Below are 26,554 nucleotides of genomic sequence, written 5' to 3' on the forward strand. Positions count from 1 at the left end.
CTTTTGAGATGCTGAACAGTGTCTGAATTTAGCACTGTCACTCACAGTATGTTGGATTCAGTTCAGTTTGGAACAAAACAAGGGAGACTTTTATTGGAGGCATTCTTTGTAATTGTCACTGCTTAGTGATTTTGTGATTTTGTATCTTGTATCTGCAAGGACAGCTCAGAACTTATGTCAGGTAATGGAAACCCTTAGGCATATTTGGAACAAGTTGAATGTGTCTGAATGGTATCTTTAGAAAAGAAATGGGTGGAATCACTTAAAATTCTTGCTTGTGAAAAAAAAAAGGAAAAGAGGGAGCCTTTCCTGAGCGCTCTTGCAGAATAATGTTGAAACTCGCAGCTATTCTGAGTGCCCAGGAGTGTTTGTGGAGGATGTCAGCTCCCAGCCTCCAGATGGGCAATTCTGAGACCCCTTTTGACCTCCTGCCCGCTTCATTGGTGGCTGCAAGGTTTTCAATAGAGAACCCCACTGCCAGCTTTTCGTCTATTTAGACTATTTCATTCTGCTATTGGGGAACGTCTAGGAAACTTCTCTGCTCATGATCGCAGTTAACAAGAGGGGAATTTTAAGGGCCAAGGACCCTGGTATGTGTAATTTATTTGCAATGATTCAGGTGCTCTTTTTTCCCTCTTAAAGTGTCCTGTAAAATGTATCACTGAGTATAGCAATGATTCACATTCAAACCAGAAGAAAGGGCTTTACCCTCTTGCCTTTATCTCTTTAAATGATAGGATCATGATGGTGATGAGAATATGAAAGTTCAGACTGCTCTAAAATAGATCTTTTCAGAGATTTTGATGCAAAATAGTGTTCTTTAACCAGAGATATGAACCTTTCACTAATATGTAACTTGTACAATATCAGTTACTTCTCTTAAAATTGATGGTAGTAGAAGAGGGAAAAACTGCTCAGATTCTCTCCTTCCAGATGTCCATTTGTTATCTGCTCATGAGGTTACTCTTAGATGGTCTTTAGGTAAAGTTCAATGGGGTGGGAGCTGGACTTGGAAATATGCCCAGGGTGACAAAAAGACTAGGAATATGGGGGCCTTTTGGATTAGAAAAATAAGGGTAATTAAATAACAGTAATAATGTATTTATTGATTTCTTTATCCATTCCATGTCAGTTTAAAAAACCAAAGAACTTTGTACTAGACGCAGAGATAAAACCAAATGCCTGCATATCCCTCGCTGTGGCACAAGTAGCATCTGGGAAAATCTACATGAAACTAGAACCTTCTGGCTATATGTTTTGACACTGGTCACATTTTTTATGTTTATTAGAGCTAATTTGTTAATAAAACCAAAACATAGTCCTTCTCTCTTTTTGCCTAATAATTTTGTTTCAGAAAAAAAAAAAATTCTCTTTTTCCAAGAACTGGTATCCCCTCAAAATTGTTTGAATGCCTTTTTTTTCTGGTCCGTTAAGTTACTATAACAGGAAAAACTATTGCATTTTTGTTCTTTTTGAAATATAGGCTAATTAATTCATTGTACTTTCCCTGGAAATATATCTAGCAAAATATCACACTTTGATATTACTTTTGATGCAACAATAATGATGCAGCATGCAACACACTTTGATACCAGAGAAGGCGATGGCCCCCACTCCAGTGCTCTTGCCTGGAAAATCCATGGACGGAGGAGCCTGGTGGGCTGCGGTCCATGGGGTCGCTAGGAGTCAGACACGACTGAGCAACTTCACTTTCACTTTTCACTTTCATGCATTGGAGAAGGAAATGGCAACCTACTCCAGTGTTCTTGCCTGGAGAATCCCAGGGACGGGGGAGCCTGGTGGGCCACCGTCTATGGGGTCGCACAGAGTCGGACACAACTGAAGCGACTTAGCAGCAGTAGCAGCAGTACACTTTGATACTACTTTTCACATGACCAGTGTAACTCACACAGTTCACTTTAGAACAAGTATATCCCTTATAATCTTAGTAGTTGTATATTAGATTGGAATAATGACATATTTGACAATATTGTTTATACACAATGAAATTGATGAAGTTATATCTTTGAGTTGTATGCCTTTCACTAATTGTATCATATATTGTACAAGTGCATTATTAAGTCATATATTGACCAGACAATAAGTCAGTTAAGATCTTTAACAAGTTGATACAGTGTGTAGTTCCTTGGCACATCATAGTTATTAAGCTCATTGTTAAGCAATTCGTATTTGAGATTTCACTTAACCCTGAAAACAACCCTATGGGACAGGTTCACATTTTGTTTATGTCTTGAAGGCATTCAAGTGACTTGCCACCAGGGACACAGGTTTTACGAGAAAGAGGAATGATATGAACCCACTTGCTCCAGCTTCAAAGCTAGCACCACCAAACACTGACGTGGACCCTCTTTCTAAAACATAATTTATAAAGAAGAACAATGCATCTTGGCTTACCTCTTGAATGGAGAAAGTAGATCAATTCCTACAACTGTAGAGAGAGATATATTTTCTCTCAAAATTCTCAAAAATAGTTACTACCATAAGACTAAGCAAGATATTGACCTTAAAGAATTGTATTTCTGTTTTACTCAAAGGCAAGTACATGTCCACGCATCAACTCAAATTATACACAAACTCCGCTTGTTTAACTGACTGTAATATAAAGACCAGGGGTGGAGCTCATTGAGGTAAAATATGCATTGATATTTTACAAACTGTTCAGATCAGTCACTCAGTTGTGTCCAACTCTTGCATGAATCGCAGCACGCCAGGCCTCCCTGTCGATCACCAACTCCCGGAGTCTATTCTAACTCATGTTCATTGAGTGGGTGATGCCATCCAGCCATCTAATCCTCTGTCATCCCCTTCTCCTCCTGCCCCCAATCCCTCCCAGCATCAGCGTCTTTTCCAATGAGTCAACTCTTCGCATGAGGTGGCAAAGTATTGGAGTTTCAGCTTCAGCATCAGTCCTTCCAATGAACACCCAGGACTAATCTCCTTTAGGATGGACTGGTAGGACCTCCTTGCAGTCCAAGGGACTCTCAAGAGTCTTCTTCAACAATATAGTTCAAAAGCATCAATTCTTTGGCACACAGCTTCCTTCACAGACCAACTCTCACATCCATACATGACCACTGGAAAACCATAACCTTGACTAGATGGCCCTTTCTTGGCAAAGTAGTATCTCTGCTTTTGAATATGCTATCTAGGTTTGTCATAGCTTTCCTTCCAAGGAACAAACGTCTTTTAATTTCATGGCTGCAGTCACCATCTGCAGTGATTTTGGAGCCTAAAAAAATAAAGTCAGACACTGTTTCCACTGTTTCCCCATCTATTTTCCATGAAGTGATGGGACCAGATGCCATGATCTTCTGAATGTCGAGTTTTAAGCCAACTTTTTCACTCTCCTCTTTCACTTTCATCAAGAGGCTTTTTAGTTCCTCTTCACTTTCTGCCATAAGGGTGATGTTGTCTGCATATCTGAGGTTATTGATATTTCTCCTGGCAATCATGATTCCAGCTTGTGCTTCTTCCAGCCCAGCATTTCTCATGATGTACTCGGCATATAAGTTAAATAAGCAGGGTGACAATATATAGCCTTGACGTACTCCTTTTCCTATTTGGAACCAGTCTGTTGTTCCATGTCCAGTTTTAACTGTTGCTTCCTGACTTGCATATAGGTTTCTCAAGAGGCAGGTCAGGTGGTCTGGTATTCCCATCTCTTTCAGAATTTTCCACAGTTTATTGAGATCTACACAGTCAAAGGCTTTGACATAGTCAATGAAGCAGAAGTAGATGTTTTCTGGAACTCTCTTGCTTTTTCAATGATCCAACTGATGTTGGCAATTTGATGTCTGGTTCCTCTGCCTTTTCTAAAACCAGCTTGAACATCTGGAAGTTCATGGTTCACGTATTGCTGAAGCCTGGCTTAGAGAATTACTTTTGAGCATTACTTTACTAGCATGTGAGATGATTGCAATTGTGTGGTAGTTTGAGCATTCTTTGGCATTGCCTTTCTTTGGGATTGGAATGAAAACTGATCTTTTCCAGTCCTGTGGCCACTGCAGAATTTTCCAAATTTGCTGGCATATTGAGTGCAGCACTTTCACAGCATCATCTTTTAGGATTTGAAATAGCTCAACTGGAATTCCATCACCTCCACTAGCTTTGCTCATAGTGGTGTTTTCTAAGGCCCACTTGACTTCACATTCCAGGATGTCTGACTCTAGGTGAGTGATCACACCATCGTGATTATCTGGGTCATGAAGATCTTTTTTGTACAGTTCTTCTGTGTATTGTTGCCACCTCTTCTTAATATCTTCTGCTTCTGTTAGGTCCATACCAGTTCACTTTCATCAAGAGGCTTTATCGAGCCCATCTTTGCATGAAATGTTCCCTTGGTATCTCTAATTTTCTTGAAGAGATCTCTAGTCTTTCCCATTCTGTTGTTTTCCTCTATTTCTTTGCATTGATCGCTGAGGAAGCTTTCTTATCTCTCCTTGCTATTCTTTGGAACTCTGCATTCAAATGGGAGTATCTTTCCTTTTGTCCTTTGCTTTTTGCTTTTCTTCTTTTTACAGCTATTTGTAAGACCTCTTCAGACAGCCATTTTGCTTATTTGCATTTCTTTTCTATGGGGATGGTCTTGATCCCTGTCTCCTGGACAATGTCACGAACCTCTGTCCATAGTTCATCAGGCATTCTGTCTATCAGATCTAGTTCCTTAAATCTATTTCTCACTTCCACTGTATAATCACAGGGGATTTGATTTAGGTCATACCGAATGGTCTAATGGTTTTCCCTACTTTCTTCAATATAAGTCTGAATTTGGCAATGAGTTCATGATCTGAGCCACAGTCAGCTCCTGGTCTTATTTTTGCTGACTGTATAGAGCTTCTCCATCGTTGGCTGCAAAGAATATAATCAATCTGATTTCGGTGTTGACCATCTGGTGATGTCCATGTGTAGAGTCTTCTCTTGTGTTGTTGGAAGAGGGTGTTTGCTATGACCAGTGCGTTCTCTTGGCAAAACTCTATTAGCCTTTGTCCTGCTTCATTCTGTATTCCAAGGCCAAATTTTCCTGTTACTCCAGGTGTTTCTTGACTTCCTGCTTTTGCATTCCAGTCCCCTATAATGAAAAGGACATCTTTTTTGGGTGTTTATTAGTTCTAAAAAGGTCTTGTAGGTCTTCATAGAACCATTCAACTTCAGTTCTTCAGCATTACTGGTTGGGGCATAGACTTGGATTACTGTGATATTGAATGGTTTGCCTTGGAAACAAACAGAGATCACTCTGTCATTTTGAGATTGCATCCAAGTACTGCATTTCAGACTCTTATGTTGACCATGATGGCTACTCCATTTCTTCTAAGGGATTCCTGCCCGCAGTAGTAGATATAATGGTCATCTGAGTTAAATTCACCCATTCTAGTCCTTTTTAGTTCGCTGATTCCTAGAATGTTGACATTCACTCTTGCCATCTCCTGTTTGACTGCTTCCAGTTTGCCTTGATTCATGGACCTGACATTTCAGGTTCCTATGCAATATTCCTCTTTACAGCATCAGACCTTGCTTCTATCATCAGTCACATCCACAACTGGGTGTTGTTTTTGCTCTGGCTCCATCCCTTCATTCTTTCTGGAGTTATTTCTCCACTGATCTCCTGTAGCATATTGGGCACCTACTGACCTGGGGAGTTCCTCTTTCAGTGTCCTATCATTTTGCCTTTTCATACTGTTCATGGGGTTCTCAAGGCAAGAATACTGAAGTGGTTTGCCATTCCCTTCTCCAGTGGACCACAATCTGTCAGACCTTTCCATCATGACCCATCCGTCTTGGGTGGTCCTACATGGCATGGCTTAGTTTCATTGAGTTAGACAAGGCTGTGGTCCATGTGATCAGATTGGCTAGTTTTCTGTGATTAAGGTTTCAGTGTGTCTGCCCTCTGATGCCCTCTCAACACCTACTGTCTTACTTGGGTTTCTCTTACCTTGGACGTGGGGTATCTCTTCGTGGCTGCTCCAGCAAATAGCAGCCGCTGCTCCTTACCTTGGATGAGGGGTATCTCCTCATGGCTGCCCCTCCTGACCTCGGGCGTGTGGTAGCTCCTCTCGGCCGCCGCCCCTGACCTCGGATGTGGGGTAGCTCCTCTTGGCTGTTTTTGCGCCGTCGCAGCCTGGCGCTCTCAGTTGCTGCCCCTGACCTTGGGTGAGGGGTAGCTCCTCTCAGCCATGCTTTTTACAAACTGACAACCTTGTAATTTCTGGTGAGGTTCACTTACATCTGGTTAAGCCTCTAGTTTCAGATCCACAAACTTTTTATCTTCCAGTAGCTTTTTAAGCAGAGGAAGTTATTTTTTCTACATTCATAATGAATATAAACAACTCTATCTATTAATTTTTTCGTCTAACCAATGCCATTGAAAGTAATAGTTAATCGGAATTTTACCAAAGTCACGAAGTCCATAGGATTTGTTTTTAGTCAGCTTTCTATAAACCCCGTCTCAGACATTACAACTTGATCATAAATGTCAAGAGCCAGAGGAATTACTGTGTTGGTTGTCCTGCAGATCCAGCTTAGTTTCTGTCAGCACTAAACCAGAAGCACAAGTGGCGCTAGTGAGTAAAGAACCCGCCAGCTGATACAGGAGACATCAGAGGCTGGGGTTCCATCCCTGGGTCAGGAAGATCCCCTGGAGGAGGCTATGGCAACCCACTCTAGAATTCCTGCCTGGAGAACCCTATGGACAGAGGAGCCTGGTGGGCTACAGTCCACAGGGTCACAAAAAGTCAGACACAACTGAAGCGACTGAGCATGCGCATAGAAGCCCAGAGATACATCCATTTCGCGTCCAATGGACTAGATCCCAAAAAGGCAGAGAAATGTATGCCCAGGTCCTGACCTGTTGCAGGTCCTTCTCTCACCAACTAGTAGGTTAACAAAAGGCTACTCCAGCCTCTTTTGATTCTAGCTCCAAATTCCTCTCCCTTTTAAATGCAAAGTAGGTGAGCAATTTCTTTTGTTCCCATGAACACTTAGAGCCCATGCTCTCAGGGTTTTGGAATCCTCAAATGTTTTTCTTTTTAAATTTATTTATTTTTAATTGGAGGATAATTGCTCTACCCTGTTATCTTGGTTTCTGGCATACATCCACATGAATCAACCATAGATATGTCGAATAAAAAAGATGCCCAACTTGAGAGTTGCGAAGTAAGTTTGATTTGAGGCAAAATGAGGACTGCAGCCCTGGAGATAAGGCTTCGTGTAGCTTAGAGAGACTGCTCCAAAGAGGCAGTGGGGGAAGGTCAGTCTCTAAGTGACCTTAGATATTTTGGTGATCTTGGTGAAGGAGGTCAGTGCAATCACGTGCTTACTTTACAAAAGGTTTTCTGCTAGTCATGAGGAGCTGATGTCACCATGAAGGAATTTAGTGCTTTTCTAGATAGGAAGAGATTCGCAGATCGGGATCCTGAAATCAGTTCCCGAAAATATCCAACTATCTAATAAAGACCTGCTCCATCAGATTCCCTGGAGCACAGAGTGCCTCATCCACCCTGAAGTCCCTCAGCGGGTGTTGAAGGTTGGTAGCTGCAGCAGCACAGAGTTGGTTCCATCTGCACAGAGGCAGGTGACGATTGCCCTTGTTGTTCAGTTGCTGGCAGTGCTCTTGGCAAGGCCCGTTTCTAGTGGCCAGGTAGACACATGTCCCCTCCCTCATGAGCCTCCCTCCCTGCCCACCCCATCCCACCCCTCAAGGCTGTCTCAGAGTACCAGGCTGAGCTCCTTGCATCATACAGCAAATTCCCATTAGCTCTCTCGTTTACACGTGGTAACCTGTATGTTTCAGCGCCATGCTCTCAATTCGTCCCACCCTCTCCTTCCACCACTGTGTCCATAAGTCTGTCCTCTTTGTCTGTGTCTCTTTTCTTGCCCTGAAAATAGTACCATTTTTCTATAGTCCATATGTGTGTAATATATATGTGGAACAAATATATATATGAAATATATATAATATAAAACAAATATGATACTTGTTTCTTTTTTTTCTTTCTGAATCACATCACTCTATATGTGATCACAGGCTCTAGGTTCATTCAGTTCTAGTGAGGTGGATGAACCTAGAGCCTGTTATACAGAGGGGAGTAATGCAGAAAGCAACTTTTAAAAGTCTGTTTCTCCATGCAGACAGGTACCTCCCATGAGGAATTCTGTCCCCTGTTAACTTTTCAGTCCCCTATACATCATCATCATCATTAAAGTTTTATGAAGCCTGTCATGAACGTACAACTGCTGCTTTACTTGGATGTATTTCTAAATTATTCATTGATGATGATGCCAGTTTAATGATAATAGCTAATTCATTTGGTAAATATAGTTTATTCTCAATAAATGCAGATAAAGCTCAGAATACTAGATCCATTAAATGGTGAAGCCTTATTTTTCTTGCAATGAATGATGTTGTATTACTTGCATTTTCCTTGTATTTAATTTAATTGCCCAGCCATTTGTTTCCTGAATTAAAAGGGTTGTATGCCTCATCATGGAAGGGCAAGGAAGAAAACCACATCCTACTCCTGGATGATGTTTAGATAATTGTAGTCCCAGAATTTAAAGACAACGTGTACCCCAGTGTTCATCACAGCACTGTTTACAATAGCCAAGACATGGAAGCAACTTAGATATCCATTGGCAGATGAATGGATAAGAAAGCTGTGGTACATATACACATTGGACTATTACTCAGCTTTTAAAAAGAATGCGTTTGAATCATTTCTAATGAGGTGGATGAAACTGGAGCCTATTATACAGAGTGAGGTAAGTCTATGCGAGATACCAAAAGAGATACAGATGTAAAGAACAGTCTTTTGGATTCTGTGGGAATCCAAAGGCGAGAGTGGGATGATTTGAGAGAATAGCACTGAAACATGTATATTATCATATGTGAAACAGATCACCAGTCCAGGTTTGATGCATGAGACAGGGTGTTCAGAGCTGGTGCACTGGGATGACCCTGAGGGATGGGATGGGGAGGGAGGTGGGAGGGGGGTTCAGGATGGGGGACACATGTACACCCATGGCTGATTCATGTCAATGTATGGCAAAAACCACTACAATATTGTAGAGTAATTAGCCTCCAATTAAATAAATTTTAAAAAGAAAAGAATTTTTAAAAATGAAAAGAACAGTACAAAATGTAAAAAAAATAAAAACTCTTTAAACAGTGGATTATATGGCAAAAGTGTATAAGCTCTTTTCATTCTTCCCTGGTGCAAACTGAGTGAACTTTCACTGATTCTTTGCACATGCCTCCCAGTTTTCATCCCCAAGAGACTATCTGCTGCTGCTAAGTCGCTTCAGTCGTGTCCGACTCTGTGCGACCCCAGAGACAGCAGCCCACCAGGGCCCCCTGTCCCTGGGATTCTCCAGGCAAAAACACTGGAGTGGGTTGCCATTTCCTTCTCCAGTGCGTGAAAATGAAAAGTGAAAGTGAAGTCGCTAGGAGAGTGAAGTCGCTCTGTCGTGTCCGACTCTTAGCGACCCCATGGACTGCAGCCTACCAGACTCCTCCGTCCACAGGATTCTCCAGGCAAGAGCACTGGAGTGGGTGCCATTGCCTTCTCTGAAGAGACTATTCACATTAGGCTTAAGAAGGTTCTCTTTGTAAACAACCTAAAATGACAGACAGCAGGGTATAGTTTTGCTTCATTTGATTGGTTAATTCATTTTTATCTCCCCTGTGTATAGAGTTCATCAGCTTCCATTTTCCTTATTTCTTATTCACTGCTCTCTCCATCTAAATTCCTGAAGTTCACAGCTAAGCAGAAAAATAAATGTGAGCTACTGACATAGGAACTAGAGTGGACTATATATCAAATAATTGTTTAATAAAACAAATATAAAATCATCTAATTAGGTTATATATGAAAAGCACTTCCCACTCATTCCCTGTCAAGTTCAGGAAAAGTGGGAGATGTGAGATTTGTTCAGTCCAGGTCCATTTCAAGCTATTGTTGCCCTATATGTATTGTATTATTGATAGTTTTTCGTTTCAGCTATTCATATTAATGTAAATAAACTGGAATCACACAGAATGAAAAGAGAAAGAAACACAACATTAAGATACAGTTGCAGTCTCGTAGGGGCTTCTCCAGTGGCTCAGCAGTAAAAAACCTGCTCGCCAGTGCAGGAGAGGCACAGGGGATGTGGGTTGGATCCCTGGGTCAGGAAGATCCCCTGGAGGAGGGCATGGCAACTCACTCTAGTATTCTTGCCTGGAGAATCCCTTGGAGAGAGGAGCCTGGCGGGCTACAGTCCATGGGCCGCAAAGAATCGGGATACAGCTGAGCAGCTAAACATGCACGCACATTGTAGTATTAACAGAATGCCCAAGCGGAACACTGACAGCTCCAAGTGATGGTGAGTGTCTGGAGCGACAGAAACTCTCATTCAAATGAAGAATGATACAGACACTTTGGAAGACAATTTGGTGGTTTCTTACAAAAATAAACATCTTCTCACTGTCCAACCCAGCAACAGCTCTCCTTGGTATTTACCCAAAGAAGTTGAAAATTTATGTCCACACAGAAATTCACACACAGATAGCAGCTTTTACAGCAACTTTCTTCCTAATTGCCAAAACTCAGAAGCAACCAACGTGTCTTTTAGTAGGTGAGTAGATCAATACGTTACATCTAGATGGTGAAATACTATTCATTACTAAAAAGAAATGAGCTGTCAAGCTATGGAGGAATCTTAAATGTGTGGGCTGGGTGAAAGAAGCCAGTCTGAAAAAAGGCTACTTACTTGGTGATCCCAACTTTATGACATTCAGGAAAAGGCAAAACCATGGACACCATAAAAAGATCAGTGATTTCTCCAGGGGTTAGGGAGGAGGGGTGATGGGGGGAGGGATGAGCAGGCAAAGCAAAGAGGACTTTTAGGGCAGTGAAATTATTCTGTGTGATACTGTAATGGTAGACACCCAAGAGTGAACCCTAATGTAAAGTCTGTACTTCGGGTTATATGGTGTGTCCGTGTAGACTCACAGGTTGTAACAGATGTATGGCTCTTGGGGGGATGGTGATAATGGAGGAGGCTGTGCCCGTATAAGGACCGTGGTATATGGAAAACCTCTGTTCTTTCTGCCGGATTTTGTTGTGAACTTAAAACTGCTCTAAAAATATACCATCTTTCTAAAAATATATATATTTTTTAATTTTTTATTTTTACTTTATTTTACTTTACAATACTGTATTGGTTTTGCCATACATTGACATGAATCCACCACGGGTGTACATGCGTTCCCAAACATGAACCTTTCTAAAAATATTTTTTAAAAAGAGAAGGAAACCAATATATGATAAGCACTGTAGCATTCTTTCATTCATCTGATAAATATTGATTGGCTCACTACCATATGACCGGCATCCTTCTAGTGGATTTGATATTCTTATATCTCATGCAGATTGGATATAATATTATGTAGTATTTTGTTGACTTTGTTTTGGTAATATTAAACCTGGATTCCCTTTAAGATTTGACTTGTGAGGAATTCTGCATGATGATGAAGGGAGGAAGATGAAAGGATACATTGGTCTCAGACGATACTGAGTGGACCCCAACCAGGGCCTCACCTATTGGAGGTGAAGTGACTGATGGGGAGAATTAAAGAAAAATAGATCTCTGGCCATTTAATGAGAGAGAAGGTAAAGGTGCCTTTTCAAAGAAGAGACTTTCCCCTGATCATCTTTTGGAAAGAGCTGGACTGTCTTGATGTTTGCAGTGGGTTTGTTTGGAGCCTTATGAGAGTTTAAGGTTGGAAACAAGAAGAAGCTAGAGGAATCGGATGCCAGGACAAGTGGAAGGGAGAGAGGACACAGGAGAAAAGCAGAAGGGAAGTGAAGAAGGCAGCCTGCAGATCCATCCACCCCACCCAGAGGTCCTGCAGGGAATGAAGACCCTGCAAGAAAATTGGAAGTCTGCCCCGTGGCTCCTTTTCTGGTCCTGCTGGGAGCGGAGTGGATCTGGGAGGAGGCAGAACCAAGTACCATCACATTTCACACATGTGAACATTATCCCTGACTGATGTTTGTCTTCAGAAAGCTGAAGTAGGGTTCTCCCTTATTAGATAATATTCAACCCCGAGAAAAGTTTTTTCTTGTTGTTGTTGTTGATTTTTAGTATTGGTGACCCAGTGACCCTCAAAATAAGAGCAAATGAAAAAGTTTATCATCTTACTTGTGTTGCTCTAATTAGATTAAAATAGAATTGAAGATTTCATTATACATTTGGGTATATGGCATTAATTAGGGTCACACTGAAAACATCATTGTCTCATGATACCATTAAGAAATGATATTGCCTTCACTTTGAATTCATTTTCCCTTTTAAATCTTTAGAAGAATGTTTTAATAGCTTAATTCATGAAGTTATATGAATGGGAAATAAGGAATCTTAACTATGATATACAGACTAACTAAGGTAGAGGGAGAGATAGGTTTACTATTACTGTTTACTTTATACATAAGCATTCAATGAACTGTATGAATGGCTCTATTACCTCTTTTACAATAGCTTCATCATTATTAAAATAGTTAAACCTAGATAAGTTGTAAAGTACACACATTCAAAGACACACACATCAATAAAATGACATTCATAGTTTAACCTTTTCATACAAATGGGAATAAATGGGTGTTTTAAAGCTCAGATGTATGTATGGGACATATGTATATAGTGATAGATTTCATCTCTCTTGAAATCTAAAAATATTTATCAGATAAACGAAAAGCCAAGCAGGACCAGGGTAAAACTGTAAGTTGGGGAAAGTTGTTCTTTGAAACTTTCTTAGTTTATTCTGTTGACCCAGTGATCCTTTTAGCCATTTCTCCCCATGCTGGCACCGCCGCAGACTGTAGGGCACCTCAGGGACTTAGGTACCTGTCTCTGCAGCCCTGGCCCCTCTGAGGCAGAGGCGGGATGGTGGGGGAGGGTGGCGGGTGTGTGGTCAGCTCCTCTGTCCTCAGTCCTGATCTCACTGGCAGTGTAATCCCGCACTCGTGTTTTCTAAATTAGGAACTTCGAGCCCATGGATTCTGGGAGGATTTCAGCTTTCTCTGTTTCCATTTGGTTGATGGATAAAAACAATTCCTCCAGGCATATTCTGAATCATGAGATGGTCCACCTTGTGTGTGAGATGCATGCATTTATTTGTAAACGGGTTTCAAAAGAGATGCACTGGCCCCTTGGAGACATTCTGAGATGTTCACAAGCGTTTTTGTTTGTTTTTTTTTCCTTCAAGGAAGAATATTATTCCCTTTTTAAAAGCTGATATCAGCTCACCTGACAAAGAAATGTGCTGTAACAAGTAATACATGCTCCCCCACCATTTATTCAGATACTTACCAAGTTTCTATTATGTGCCTGGCACTTTGCCTAGGGATGGGGATCCATCAATGAACAAAGCAAAGATACTTGCCTTCCAAGAATGTACATTCTAGCAGAAGACAGACAATCACAAGAAACATTATAAAGACGTTAGGGCCCAGCAGGACTATGAAAGATTCTGTAATAGATTAAGGTGAAAAAAGCCTGCTAGGTTAGGGAGGTGGTGTGGTGCACATGGCAGTTTTAAATAGTGTGGTTGTGGTTGGAGTAGCCTTGTAGACAGCATGGCATTTGAGAAGCTTTGAACGAGTCCAGGGATCTAGCTCTGTGTCCCTGCTCATCTGTGGGATTAATCAGTGTTTTTATAATCAGAAAACTAAGTAGGAGGACTTCCCTGGTGGTCCAGTGGCTAAGACTCCATGCTTCCACTGCAGGGGACATGAGTTTGCTCACTGGTCAGGAAACTAAGGCCCCCACATACTGCTTGGTGCAGCCAAAAATTTTAAAAAAAGGAAGCCAAATAGGAAAGATGCCAGATTATATCCATTCATGCCAAATTAGAACTCTTCAACCCTTAAGGGATATTGAAGTTATAAAAGAAAAGAATTTGAGTGAGTTGTATGTATTCTTTTTACAAATGCAGCAATATTCAAATATACCTCTGCCAATGAAAACTCCATGAAATGGTCTATATGTTAACTAGACAGTTTGTTTGCAGTTCAAATTTTTAAATGGGTCTAGAAATTAGACAAGGGGCTTCCCAGGTGGCGATAGTGGTAAAGAACCCACCTGCCAATACAGGAGACATAAAAGACGCGGGTTCAGTCCCTGGGTTCGGAAGATCCCCTGGAGGAAGGAGGGGCAACCCACTCCAGTATTCTTGCCTGGAGAATCCCATGGACAGAGGAGCCTGGAGGGCTACAGTCCATGGGGTTGCAAAGAGCTGGACATGACTTAGAGACTTAGCAGCAGCAGCCAAGAGAAGACCCATCTAGAAACATTGCAAAGTTTTTCTTCATTTACTCATTCAAACATTGTCTTTGATTAGAAAACCACCCAGATTAAATGTTATTTTTTGTTATTAGGCAAATGCCTAAGATCAGCAGAACATACCTTTAGTGTGTAGAACAAGTGTCATTGTGAGTGACGTTCTTGTTTTCCGGGTCTTCTCAGATGAATAGCCTTGTATGACTTCTGCTTTCTCATTTGGCTTCTGGTTCCTTGGAAAGGTTGGGAGCATCTCCCTATTCCGCATAATTTTCACATTGTGTACATCAATCCTGCAGCCCTTTAAGACAGTGGTTACATTTCATAAGTCTTAGGAGTGAGACCCTTTTGCCCGTCTTGTCTGCCTCATGCCCTGAGTATGTAGCATATTTTTATAGAGAGAACACCCATTAGGAGATTAAAATCATCTTTTCAAAATTCTAAGACTTGAAAGGAAATGCACTTGAATTTTTATCAGGAGGATATGAAAATAAGTAAAAGCAATAGAATCTAAAGAGAAGAATAATTTGTTTTCTTTTCCCTTTGCCAAAGGCCTTCCGCTCAGTGCAGTGAATTGTAGCAAGGACCTCATAGGAAAAACCCACTGGGGTTTAAGTAGTAAAACCTTCCTCTCTCCTTCGCTTCTCCAGATAAGGAGACAAGGGGGCATCCAGCTCCTGGTGGACTTGCTGGACCATCGGATGACTGAAGTCCACCGTAGTGCCTGTGGCGCCTTGAGAAACTTGGTGTACGGGAAGGCCAATGATGACAACAAAATCGCCCTGAAGAACTGTGGCGGGATCCCAGCCCTGGTGCGGCTGCTCCGCAAGACCACCGACTTGGAGATCCGGGAGCTGGTCACAGGTCAGAATTCTTAGTAACAGCATGGCTGATGCTCACGATAAATTTCCTATCATCCTGCATGGTAGCGATGTGCTAGCCAAGTGTTTTGGTCCTGGCCTGTCCAAGAGCTAACCACACCAGTCATCCTGGGAATAAATATTTGCATGTTTGCAAATGACAGACTTAAGTAAAAGGGTATCAGATGTCATGCTGGTAGATGCATCATGTTAAATAATTAGCATCCGATAAACATGGCCCTCCTAAGATTTTTGACTGCCTTTCAATCTTTGTCACTTGGTTAAAAATTGACATCTTAAAATACCCTGAGTCATCATTAGAATGACTTTAATCATAAGTGGTGAAAGGCCAAGGGTTTGAGTTATTGGTAATAAGGTATATAATACTGTGCTTAGCAGCAGAGAGATTATTGTCCTGAACAGTTAATTTCTTGAATAAAATATTGAAGCCCCCAATTTATATAATATTACAGGTTAAGCAGTTTTCTTTCTAAAGTGATCATGAGAGAAAGCCTTATCCATGAGCACAGGACTTTTGAGTTTCAAGAAATGAACATAATTGTGATAACTATATTACCTTATAAAGTCATAGGATTAATCCATGAGATTATGTAAAGCCTTTAACACATACCTTCATGGAATATGTATGGACGTAGGAAGCATTAGTCATTTACTATTGCCTCTCACTTTTTTAATGTGAAGTTTTACTTGTTGAGGGGTCTAAGGTTGTTGGTAACCCCAGTATGGAATTTCTAATCACTCTTCTCATTATACTGAGTTGGCCAAAAAGTTCTTCCAGGTTTTTCTATATTGAGTTTTATGTATATTCTGTAAGATGTTACAGAAAAACTTGAACAAACTTTTTGGCCTACCCGGTATGTAATGTATATATGTTATGTATCCAGTATACATATTGCTATTGCTGTTCTTTGGGATATTTCATTTTTGCTCATATTTCGTTTCCTTTTCTTTGGATTTTTCTTTCTCTAGGTGGTAGATTGTCTGTGTGGGAAGAAAAAAAGTGTTGTGAAGTGTTGTCATGTTATGATAGCAGTGTTTCATGCTGAACTAACATGGGTGACGTGGTTGGGGAAGGACAAACTCCTGTTGCACATATGCACACATTTTTACTCCTTGAAGCAAGTATTTGTCAAGAGGATTGCAAGACTGATTCTAAAAAAAAGATCTTTTAAGTACCACAATTCCACTGACTTTCTGTCTCCACGCTAAAATTTCCCTGAAAAAAAAGAAAAGAAAATACATTACTGAAGCTAGAGTCCTAAATATTTGTTCATTCTTGGGTCAAGACTCCCAGCTTCAGCATATTGTCTTTAATTTAGCATCCTTTCCGATCATGGGCACATCTCCTTTATGTTCTTAGCTAAATCAGAACTAGACTCTCAGATTTTTTTCCTTGTGATTTTTCTTTTCCTTTTCTTTTGTTTTTTTTTTTTTTTTTCTTTCTCTAAGTGGAAGATCATCTTTGTAGGGAAAAAGATGTTGCGAAGGGTTGTTGTGTTATGATAGTAATCTTTCACACTGAACTAGCACAGGGTGACAGGGTCGGGGAGGGACTAACTCCTGTTGCACATATTATGCACATATTACGATATGTAGGATGGTTTGGGATGAGTTAAAAACTGAAACTACAACCTGCCATTATAATTATTAACACTTGTCTTTGTTTCTTTTTTAAAAGAATATTTATTTATCTGGCTGGTGTGCCAGGTCTTTCTTGTGGCATGGGTATCTTTAGTTGCAGCATGTGGGATCTAGTTCCCTGACCACAGATTGAACTTGTATCCGCTGCAGTGGGAGGGCAGAGTCTTAGCCCCTGGACCACCAGGGAAGTCCCACCTGCCCTATTGTCATGAATTGTGTTTCAACTGGAAATGCCTGTAAGAGAAAGAACTCAGTGTGGATGCCTCTGGGCCTTAAGACCAAGCTAATGGATGTATGTTGCTGCTAAGTTGCTTCAGTCATGTGTCCGACTCTTTGCAACCCTATAGACTGTAGCCCACCAGGCTCCTCTGTCCGTGGGATTCTCCAGACAAGAATACTGGAGTGGGTTGCCATGCCCTCCTCCAGGGGATCTTCCTGACCCAAGGATCGACCTGCGTCCCTTACATCTCCTGGCCTGGCAGGCAGGTTTTTTACCACTAGCACCACCTGGGAAGACCAATGGATGTATGAGGCCAACACACCAAAGGAGCACCCTCCTGTGTACCTGCACTTTCAGTTCATGATTTGAAAAGAATTGGATTTTACTAACATTTGAATTTGCTGCAACACAAATGCCTTATCTAGAAGCACTGTCTGTGGTGGCTTCACTCATTGCCAAAGAAACTCAGCTCCACGGAGAATGGTGAAGTGACTGATGGCTTCAATCAGAAAGGAGATGCAGCTGGTGGGTCCCCTGGGCCATCCGCCACAGCATGCCCTGTGCTCCTTGGGATGCTTGAAGCTGCCATAAGGTACGTGACGGCTGGCTCCTCCCGAGTCTTCAACACTGCTTTTGAAGATGCTGGATGCCACCCACTGTGTTCCTCTGAGCAACATCCAGAATTTCTATGTGAGACCCATTTGGAAACATCAAGGGCAGAGATATTCTTCAGAATGTCAGCACGTTTCCCTTCCTGGTGATGCTTTGGCTGTAAGAAAGATGGTGCATGTTTTACACAGAGAGAACAGATGCCTTATTCTGCCCCTTTTTTGAGTAGAACAGAAGTTTGCACCCACTGTCATATCATAACCCACTATTTCTTCAGCAACATGAGTTGGTGGTCCAGACTGTCTCCTAGAAAAAATGCTGTATTCTCCATGACACTGTCCAAGCATCAGAGCCAAGTGGATTCAGGATGACAGTGGTTGCTTCTAAAATAGATGTTTCTGTCTTCCCAGAGGTGAGCTTCCCAGATGGTGCTACGGTTAAAGAACCCGCCTGTCAGTACAGGAGACGTAAGAGATGCGTGTTCAATCCCTGGGTCAGGAAGATCCCTTGGAGAAGGGAAGGCAACCTACTCCAGTATTGTTGTCTGGAGAATCCCATGGACAGAGGAGCCTCATGGGCTACATACAGTCCATGGGGTCACACAGAGTCAGACACGACTGAAGCGACTTAGCACGCACTCACATCTTTCCAGAGGCAGGGCCTTATTGTACCTGGCTGAACTTCAGGTTTGAGTTTCACCTTTTTCAATGAAAAATGTGTTGTAGAAATATTTGGACTTGCTGAAGCTTCTGGTTTCTGGAGTTGCTGTGGTGGATACTACTGAAAAACAAGAAGCACTTGGCCAAGCTACCACTTGAGAAAAACATCTAGGAAAGCATCCCACATGGAAGAAATTGCCGCTGCACCCAGTCTGTAGTAACAAAGCCTTTCTAAATGTCCACACTGGCTGACACCCGAGCGCGCCTGGAAGCCTGCAAGACTCCTTGAGCTCTATTTAGACAGAGCAGATCAGGCCAAAGCTAACTCCACTGCCTGAAGCAAAAGTCAAATAAGGCAAATAAATTCAGCTCCAAGAGGCTTAGAGACTCGTGTTCATCTTCAGCACCAGCCATGGTCAACTGCCAAAGAGAGCTGTGAAAGCTAGGGTTCTGTTGGCTCCTGCAGAGCTATGCAAATCCAGGATTTTAGTAGGCCAAATGCAGAGAGCTGACTCATTGGAAAAGACCCCAATGCTGGGAAAGATCGAGGGCAGGAGGAGAAGGGAGTGACAGAGGATGACATAGTTAGATAGCATCACTGACTCTACAGACATGCGATTGAGCAAACCCGAGGAGATAGTGAAGGACAGGGAAGCCTGTTGTGCTGCAGTCCATGGGGTTGGAAAGAGTCGGACACAACTTAGTGACTGAACAACAAGAATCCGATTTAACTTCAGGGTCACCCAACCCTCCATTTCTCTTATGTGTTATTCTCTGCCTTCTGAGTCTTGGACCCAGCCTCTGTGCACAGTTGTTGAATAGAATATCAGACACAGAGTTTTGGGTGAGATAGAAAAGAATAGAATTATAGGTTTGCCAGGCAAAGGGGGACAAAGATGGCTCCTACCCTCAAAAACTCTGTGTCCTAACCTGGGAGGATTCCATGAGTTTTACAGCATAGGTTCAAGGGCAAAGTTGCTATTAAGATTTGGGTGTGTGCACTTCTTTAGAGACAGGTATTCTCTTGATGACCTTCTCTGATTCCTTTAATTGGGTTCAGGTGGTCTTCTCTGGAATAAAGAATGCTGACATCTTTCATTTATTGGGGTTTTATTTCTTCACGGCAAATAGATGGGGAAACAGTGACAGACTCTTTTGGGGGGTGCTCCAAAATCACTGCAGATGGTGACGGCAGCCATGAAATTAAAAGATGCTTGTTGCTTGGAAGAATAGCTATGTCCTAGACAGCATGTTAAAAAGCAGAGCCATTAATTTGCCAACAAAGGTCTCTCTAGTCAAGGATATGGTTTTTCCAACAGTCATGCTTGGATGTGAGAGTTGGACTATAAAAAATGCTGAGCGCAGAAGAACTGGTGCTTTTGAACTGTGGTGTTGGAGAAGACTCTTGAGCATTCCTTGGACTGCAGGGAGATCCAGCCAGTCCATCCTAACAGTCCTGGGTGTCATTGGAAGGAATGATGTTGAAGCTGAAACTCCAATACTTTGGCCACCTGATGCAAAGAAAGGACTCGTTTGAAAAGACCCTGATGCTGGGAAAGATTGAAGGCAGGAGGAGAAGGGGAAGACAGAGGATGAGATGGTTGGATGGCATCACCGACTCAATGGACATGAGTCTGAGTAAACTCCAGGAGTTGGTGATGGACAGGGAGACCTGGCGTGCTGCAGTTCATGGGGTTGCAAAGAGTCAGACACTACTGAGCAACTGAACTGACTGACTAGTCCTCTAAAGAGCTCAGAAGATATTGTTATGTACATCCCTTGAGGTGGAAGGAGGACCCTGCCCCAAGGCTGCACTATTCTTTCTTGGCTTCCCCTCCCTTGTCTTTGCATGCCCTCCCTTCCCTGATTAGCAATTGTTTGAATCTGCCCTTCCAGACTCAGGAAGGTCATGGAGGCTGGAGTCTGTTCCCTACAAACAAGGAATGGAAGACACAGAAACACATCTGTGCCCAAAAGCCCTACAGGGTCCTGTTCAGGGTCAGTCTTTGCCCAAGTTTGATGAGCTTTTCACTCCAATAAGCTTTTCTGGGTGAGTCCAGGCCCTTCACTCATTCCTTAGTCACACATTTCTTAAATGCATGTGGATTTCTGGGGGTGTTGGGTGTGTGGCAAGCCTTGGATATCTGCATACACAGGCTTGGCAGTCAGCTGACCCACCACGCACAGCTTCTGCTGGTAACCTTTGTGATGGATGGGGGCCCTGTTGTCAGTTGTCACACTCTGGCATCGCTAGCTGCTGATCTTTAAAAGAGATGTTCCTGGCAAATGTGTTGATGTTTTAGAAACTTAACTAGACAAGCAGAAAAAGAGACGATGGCTGGAAGAGTGGAGTAGAGAGTAATAAGTAAAAAGGATCGTTTCACTTCCATCGTCACAAGGACCCTCCACAAAACCTTTTTGGAATGAGGTTAGATACTTGTGTGTGTGTGTGTGTGTGTGTGTGTGTCTGTGTGTGTGTCTGTGTGTGTGTCCATGTATCCTCAGTCATGCCCAACTCTTTGTGACCCCAACTGGACTGTAACCCTCCAGGCTCCTCAGTCCATGAAATTTTCTAGGCAGGAATACTGGAGTGGATTGCCATTTCCTCCTCCAGGATATCTTCCCGACCCAGGGATTGAACCCATGTCTCTTACACCTTCTACATTAGCTGGCAGATTCTTTACCACCAAACAGCCTGGGAGCCCCCTAGACACTCGTGCATGAATCAAAAAAAAAAAAAAAAGAAAAAAAGAAAAAAAACCCTGATTCAAATTTAACAACTGTGCCTGTTCAGTTCAGTTCAGTTCAGTCACTCAGTCATGTCTGACTCTGCACCCCCTGAATTACAGCACGCCAGGCCTCCCTGTCCATCACCAACTCCCAGAATTCACTGAAACTCATGTCCATCCAGTTGTTGATGCCACCCAGCCATCTCATCCTCTGTCGTCCCCTTTTCCTCCTGCCCCCAATCCCTCCCAGCATCTTTTCCAATGAGTCAACTCTCAGTCTTTTCCAGTGAGTCAACTCTTCACATGAGGTGGCCAAAGTATTGGAGTTTCAGCTTTAGCATCAGTTCTTCCAGTGAACACCCAAGACTGATCTCCTTTAGAATGGACTGATTGGATCTCCTTGCAGTCCAAGGGACTCTCAAGAGTCTTCTCCAATACCACAGTTCAAAAGCATCAATTCTTTGGCGCTCAGCTTTCTTCACAGTCCAACACTCACATCCATACATGACCACTGGAAAAACCATAGCCTTGACTAGATGGACATTTGTTGACAAAGTAATGTCTCTGCTTTTGAATATGCTGTCTAGGTTGGTCATAGCTTTCCTTCCAAGGAGTAAGCGTCTTTTAATTTCATGGCTGCAGTCACCATCTGCAGTGATTTTGGAGCCCCAAAATATAAAGTCTGACACTGTTTCCACTGTTTCCCATCTATTTCCCATGAAGTGATGGGACCGGATGCCATGATCTTCATTTTCTGAATGTTGAGCTCTAAGCCAACTTTTTCACTCTCCTCTTTCACTTTCATCAAGAGGCTTTTTAACTCCTCTTCACTTTCTGCCATAAGGGTGGTGTCATCTGCTTATGTGAGGTTATTAATATTTCTCCCAGCAAACTTGATTCCAGCTTGTGCTTCCTCCAGCCCAGAGTTTCTCATGATGTACTCTGCATAGAAGTTAAATAAGCAGGGTGACAATATACAGCCTTGACGTACTCCTTTTCCTATTTGGAACCAGTCTGTTGTTCCATGTCCAGTTCTAACTGTTGCTTCCTGACCTGCATATAGGTAGGTTTCTCAAGAGACAGGTCAGGTGGTCTGGTATTCCCATCACTTCTTTTGTAATCCTTCAGCCCACCTAATTGTTCAGCAAGAAGCAAGGACATTCCAGGCCCCTCTAGCACACAGAGTTTTTTCTGTTGTATTTTCCTTCCTGCCTGTTAGTGACTTGGTGAAAACAGATGTGTATTGAAAAAAAGGGAAGCGAGGGTGACATATGCTTTGAATTCCTCTCTATATATTTACAAACTAGGATGTTTTGTAAACAAATATTTGAAGGAACAATTTTAGTGATTAAAAAATAAATAAGTAAATAAAACATGTTTGTAAACCAGACTTAGGGTCTATATCCAGAAGGATTGAGAGCACCAAATTATAAACAATGAAAGATAGAAGGAAAAAAAATGATCTTGCAGAGCTTTAAATTATTTACTGAGTATTCCTTTGGAAACTGTCTGAACAATAATAAAATGTTAAAAATTGAGGTAGTTACATGCATTTACATTCAACCCATAACCATGCATGTTTAAAAAAAAAAAAAAAACAGCTGCCTGTTTGTACTACAGTATGTCTTCACAGCAGAATATATTTTACCACTGCTTGTTAGACCTTGCAATAAATAATTTTCTTCCTGTGCAATAATTACTATGAGATGATGATCAGAATTCATTTAAAGCCAGTTGAAGCGGATATATGCTAGCCGTTACTTGAAATGTTCCAAAGCAAATAAACTTTATTAGAGTGCTGCATGTCCTTTGGGCTTGACTAATACAATTTTTCTCTCTCTAAAGATGGGAGTAATCAACCTAAATTTTGAAAGGCCCAACTAAAGATTTCAGAATGCTTTACAAATCATAATAAAGCAGTCTTTATTAAACCATAAAAATAAATAAGTTTTATTTCAGACGAAAGCAAGTGTCCTTAAGAGTTCTACTTCTCCAAGAGCAGAGTGTATTTTTTCATTTTATGCTTCATGTAGCCCAAGTAGTCTTTCCTTTTAATTAAGGTGACAGGCTTCAGTTTAACTATTTACTTACTAGCATTAGGTCAGTTGGTTTAATTCAGTCAGTCTCCAAAGGGCTCCAAAGTTGAGTTATATGCCCTCAAAATTTATATGTTGAGGTCCTAACCTGTAGACCCTCAAATTGTGACTCAGATGTAATTAGTTATGTTAGGATGCTAAAGTAAGATGGGCCCCTAATCCGATGCAGCTGATGTCTTTATGGAAGAAGGAAACTTGGACATAGACACACACAGGGAGAATGCCTCATGAAGATGAAAGCAGAGCCTGGGGTGATACTTCTATGAGCCAAGGAACACCAGAGATGGCCAGCAAACCACCAGAAGCCAAGAGAGAGGCATGAACCAGATTCTCCCCCAGAGCCTCCGAAGAAACCAACGCTGCTGACACCTTGATCTTGGACTTCTAGCCTCTGAGATCATTAGTCAATAAGTTTCTGTTGTTTAAACCACTCAGTCTGTGCTGGTTTGTGATGGCAGCCCCAGGAAACTAATGCAGACCCACCCCAAGGCTCTTCATCTGTTCACGAATATGAGCAGACACTTGTAGGTCAGGTAGATAAAGCAATGCAAATTAATACAGGACCATGTAGGCTTACTTAAAAGTATCGCTGTGTTTTAAATAAATAAGACTCTATTGCCCTGATTTCTTAATGAATCTCCTTTTCATTAAAAAAATATATATATTTATTTATTTACTTGGCTGTGCTGAGTCATAGTTTCAGCACACAGGATCTTCCATCTTTGTTGCTGCATGGGGAATCTTTAGTTGCAGCATGCAAACACTTAGTTCTAGGATCTGTTTCTCTGACCAGGGATCAAACCCAGGCCCCCTGCATTGGGAGCATGGAGTCTTAGCCACTGAACCACCAGAGAAATAAACCCTGAGCCATCTTCTTAAAACAACTACTTGTAAAGAATTAGATGTGGCAAGGGTAATTGAGCAAATGCATTGTATTTTAATTTTTAAATTGAAGTAATAGATATGGTCAAAAAATAAAATAATATAAAAATGCTTATAATGAAAGCAACAGTCCTCAACCTCATCTGTCTTCCTCCTGTTCCTTCAGAAGCATTCAGCCTTAATTTTTGCTTCCTTTTGCATTGTTTTTTAGCCTTCTTGTGGTTATCCCGTGTCTTTAGATAATATGCTTGTCTCAATCTAAACAAATTACTATAGGCTTTTTATACTGACTTTCTATCATAATGGAAGGAGACTTTTTTCCTTTTTCATCACTCATGGCTTTTTCTCCTTCTTCCTAACATGGTGACATCATTATCCTTGGTTCCTCTCCAGCTTCACTCAGTAACTTCAAAAGCAAACCTCTGTTTCTCCCAATCTAACACAGACACTACCTCTTATCACTCTGTTTGTAAGATGAGGCTATTAGTATTCCTTTGTCTTCACCCTTCTCTTTCACAGCCTTTGTCATCATCTTTCCCATCTGTCCTAATTTGCTTCAGTCCTATGTGACTCTTTGTGACCCTGTGGACGGTAGCCCACCAGGCTCTTCTGTCCATTGGATTCTTCAGGCAAGAATACTGAAGTGGGTTGCCATTTCCTTCTCCAGGGGATCTTTCCAGCCCAGGGATCAAACGCCTGTCTCTTATATCTCCTGCACTGTCAGGAGGGTTCTTTACTACTAGCACTACCTGGGAAGCCCATACTTGACTTTATTGCCAAGACTGAATATAGTTACACTCTATTCTATAAATGTAGCCAGTCTTCCAAAGTTATCTATCACTTGATTCAAAAAGTTGAAAGCCAGAGATCAGCCTTTGCCTTATGAGCAACCAATGTGGTACCTGCAATCACATTTCTTTCCCCATGGGTTCAAAGTGATGATCCTTGTCAATGAAGTACTTGTCTAGCATCATATGTGGATGGATCATCCATCAGTGGCAATGCCCACCAACTGAGCTTTGTCCATGATTTCAGTCATTATTAATTCCTTGCTTTTCTAAGGATCTCCTATCAGAATCTTTTGTCTTTTGGGCAGATTTGGATAATTGCTCTCTAGTTCTGCTGTATAGCTGTCTTGGGTTGGAACTTCTATTCCCTAGATCCTATAACCTCCTCTTTATTGGTTTACTGTCCTTTAAGCTCCATAAAGTCTTCCCGAATGACTCAGTAGTAAAGGATCTGCCTGCAGTGCAGGAGACACGGGAGATACCGTTTCGATCCCTGGGTCAGGGAGATCCTATGGAGGAGGAAATGGCAACACACTCCAGTATTCTTGCCTGGAGAATTCCATGGACAGGGGAGCCGGGTGGGCTACAGTCCAGGGGGTTGCAAAGAGTCAGACATGACTGAGCGCTCAAGTACAAGTTCCTTAAAAACTTGTGTTCAGGAGATGAAATCATGAAAATATCAGTACTAAATCCTCATACATGATTGATGTTTACTTGATATGGACAGATAGAAAATTATTTTTCTCAAGAATATTTTCTGTAATCGAATTCTATCCTTGGTACTGTGAAAGTCTGTGATATATCTAGGTGTTGCCTCTTTCAAAACATTCTTTGGTATTGGACACTTCCAGTTTAAAGAGTGATGACCTTCAGTGCCAGAAAATTGTCTTGTTATTTTTCAAAAAATTCATTCATGTTTTTCTTCTCTTTCTGGAATTATTTTGAGTCAGACTAATTGGATTTTTCCTCCCTCTTCAATAATTTGCAGCCCTTTGTCTTTTTATCAACTATGCTGAGAGCTTTCTCCAGCATCTACCATTTCCCTCAACCTATCCATGAGGTTTTATTTTTGATTTTTTCTTCTTGCAGGGGTCTAAAGAGATATCAGTGGTAGTAGTATCTTAGTTCTAAGAACTTTTTGTGTTTTTGTTTTATGAATGTAGACTGTTACTGAATTTCTCTAAGGATATTATTTAAAACTAAGGTTTGTTTTCTCTTTATCACGAGTCATCTCACTTTGCTGTGGTGCCAAGTGTTTTTTTCTGTTTGTATGGGAGCCTTCCTCATTGATTTTGCAGACTTACTTTAAGGATATGGTAACCCCTGGGTTGGGAAGATCCACCTGGAAAAGGGAAAGGCTGCCCACTCCAGTATTCTGGCCTGGAGAATACCATGGACTGTATAGTCCATGGAGTTGGAAAGAGTTGGACACAACTGAGCGACTTTCACTGCTACTCACGAACTCTCAGTTCTCTGCTTATTTTTAAGAAGAAGGAATAGAGAGATTGTCTGAGCGCTGAGGACATTGGTGAAGTTTGTGAACTGTGAGCTCGACTTCAGGTGAGCAGGTAGGAGTTGAGTTGTAATATGTGGGATCCTCAAGTATCTTGATGAGGGGAGTTTTTCTCTGAGGGTCAAATATCCACATTAGCTTTTTACTTCTCCCCCAGTGCAGTTAATCTCTTTGGAGAATGTTTTTCTTGTGTTGTTTGTTT

At 41.6% G+C, this 26,554-nt stretch overlaps 1 protein-coding gene across 3 annotated transcripts in view; it reads left to right on the forward strand.

The window, feature by feature from the left end:
* Positions 1-26,554, forward strand: part of CTNND2 (catenin delta 2) — a 1,117,159-nt gene that overhangs the window by 842,975 nt on the left and 247,630 nt on the right. For all 3 annotated transcript variants that reach the window (XM_027980164.3, XM_027980165.3, XM_042233932.2), the window contains one exon: positions 14,985-15,198. In XM_027980164.3, the coding sequence (XP_027835965.2) occupies positions 14,985-15,198 (214 nt within the window). The remainder of the gene's footprint in view (positions 1-14,984; positions 15,199-26,554) is intronic.

The sequence above is a fragment of the Ovis aries genome, chromosome 16, assembly GCF_016772045.2.
Source record: "Ovis aries strain OAR_USU_Benz2616 breed Rambouillet chromosome 16, ARS-UI_Ramb_v3.0, whole genome shotgun sequence".
Lineage (NCBI taxonomy): Eukaryota > Metazoa > Chordata > Mammalia > Artiodactyla > Bovidae > Ovis > Ovis aries.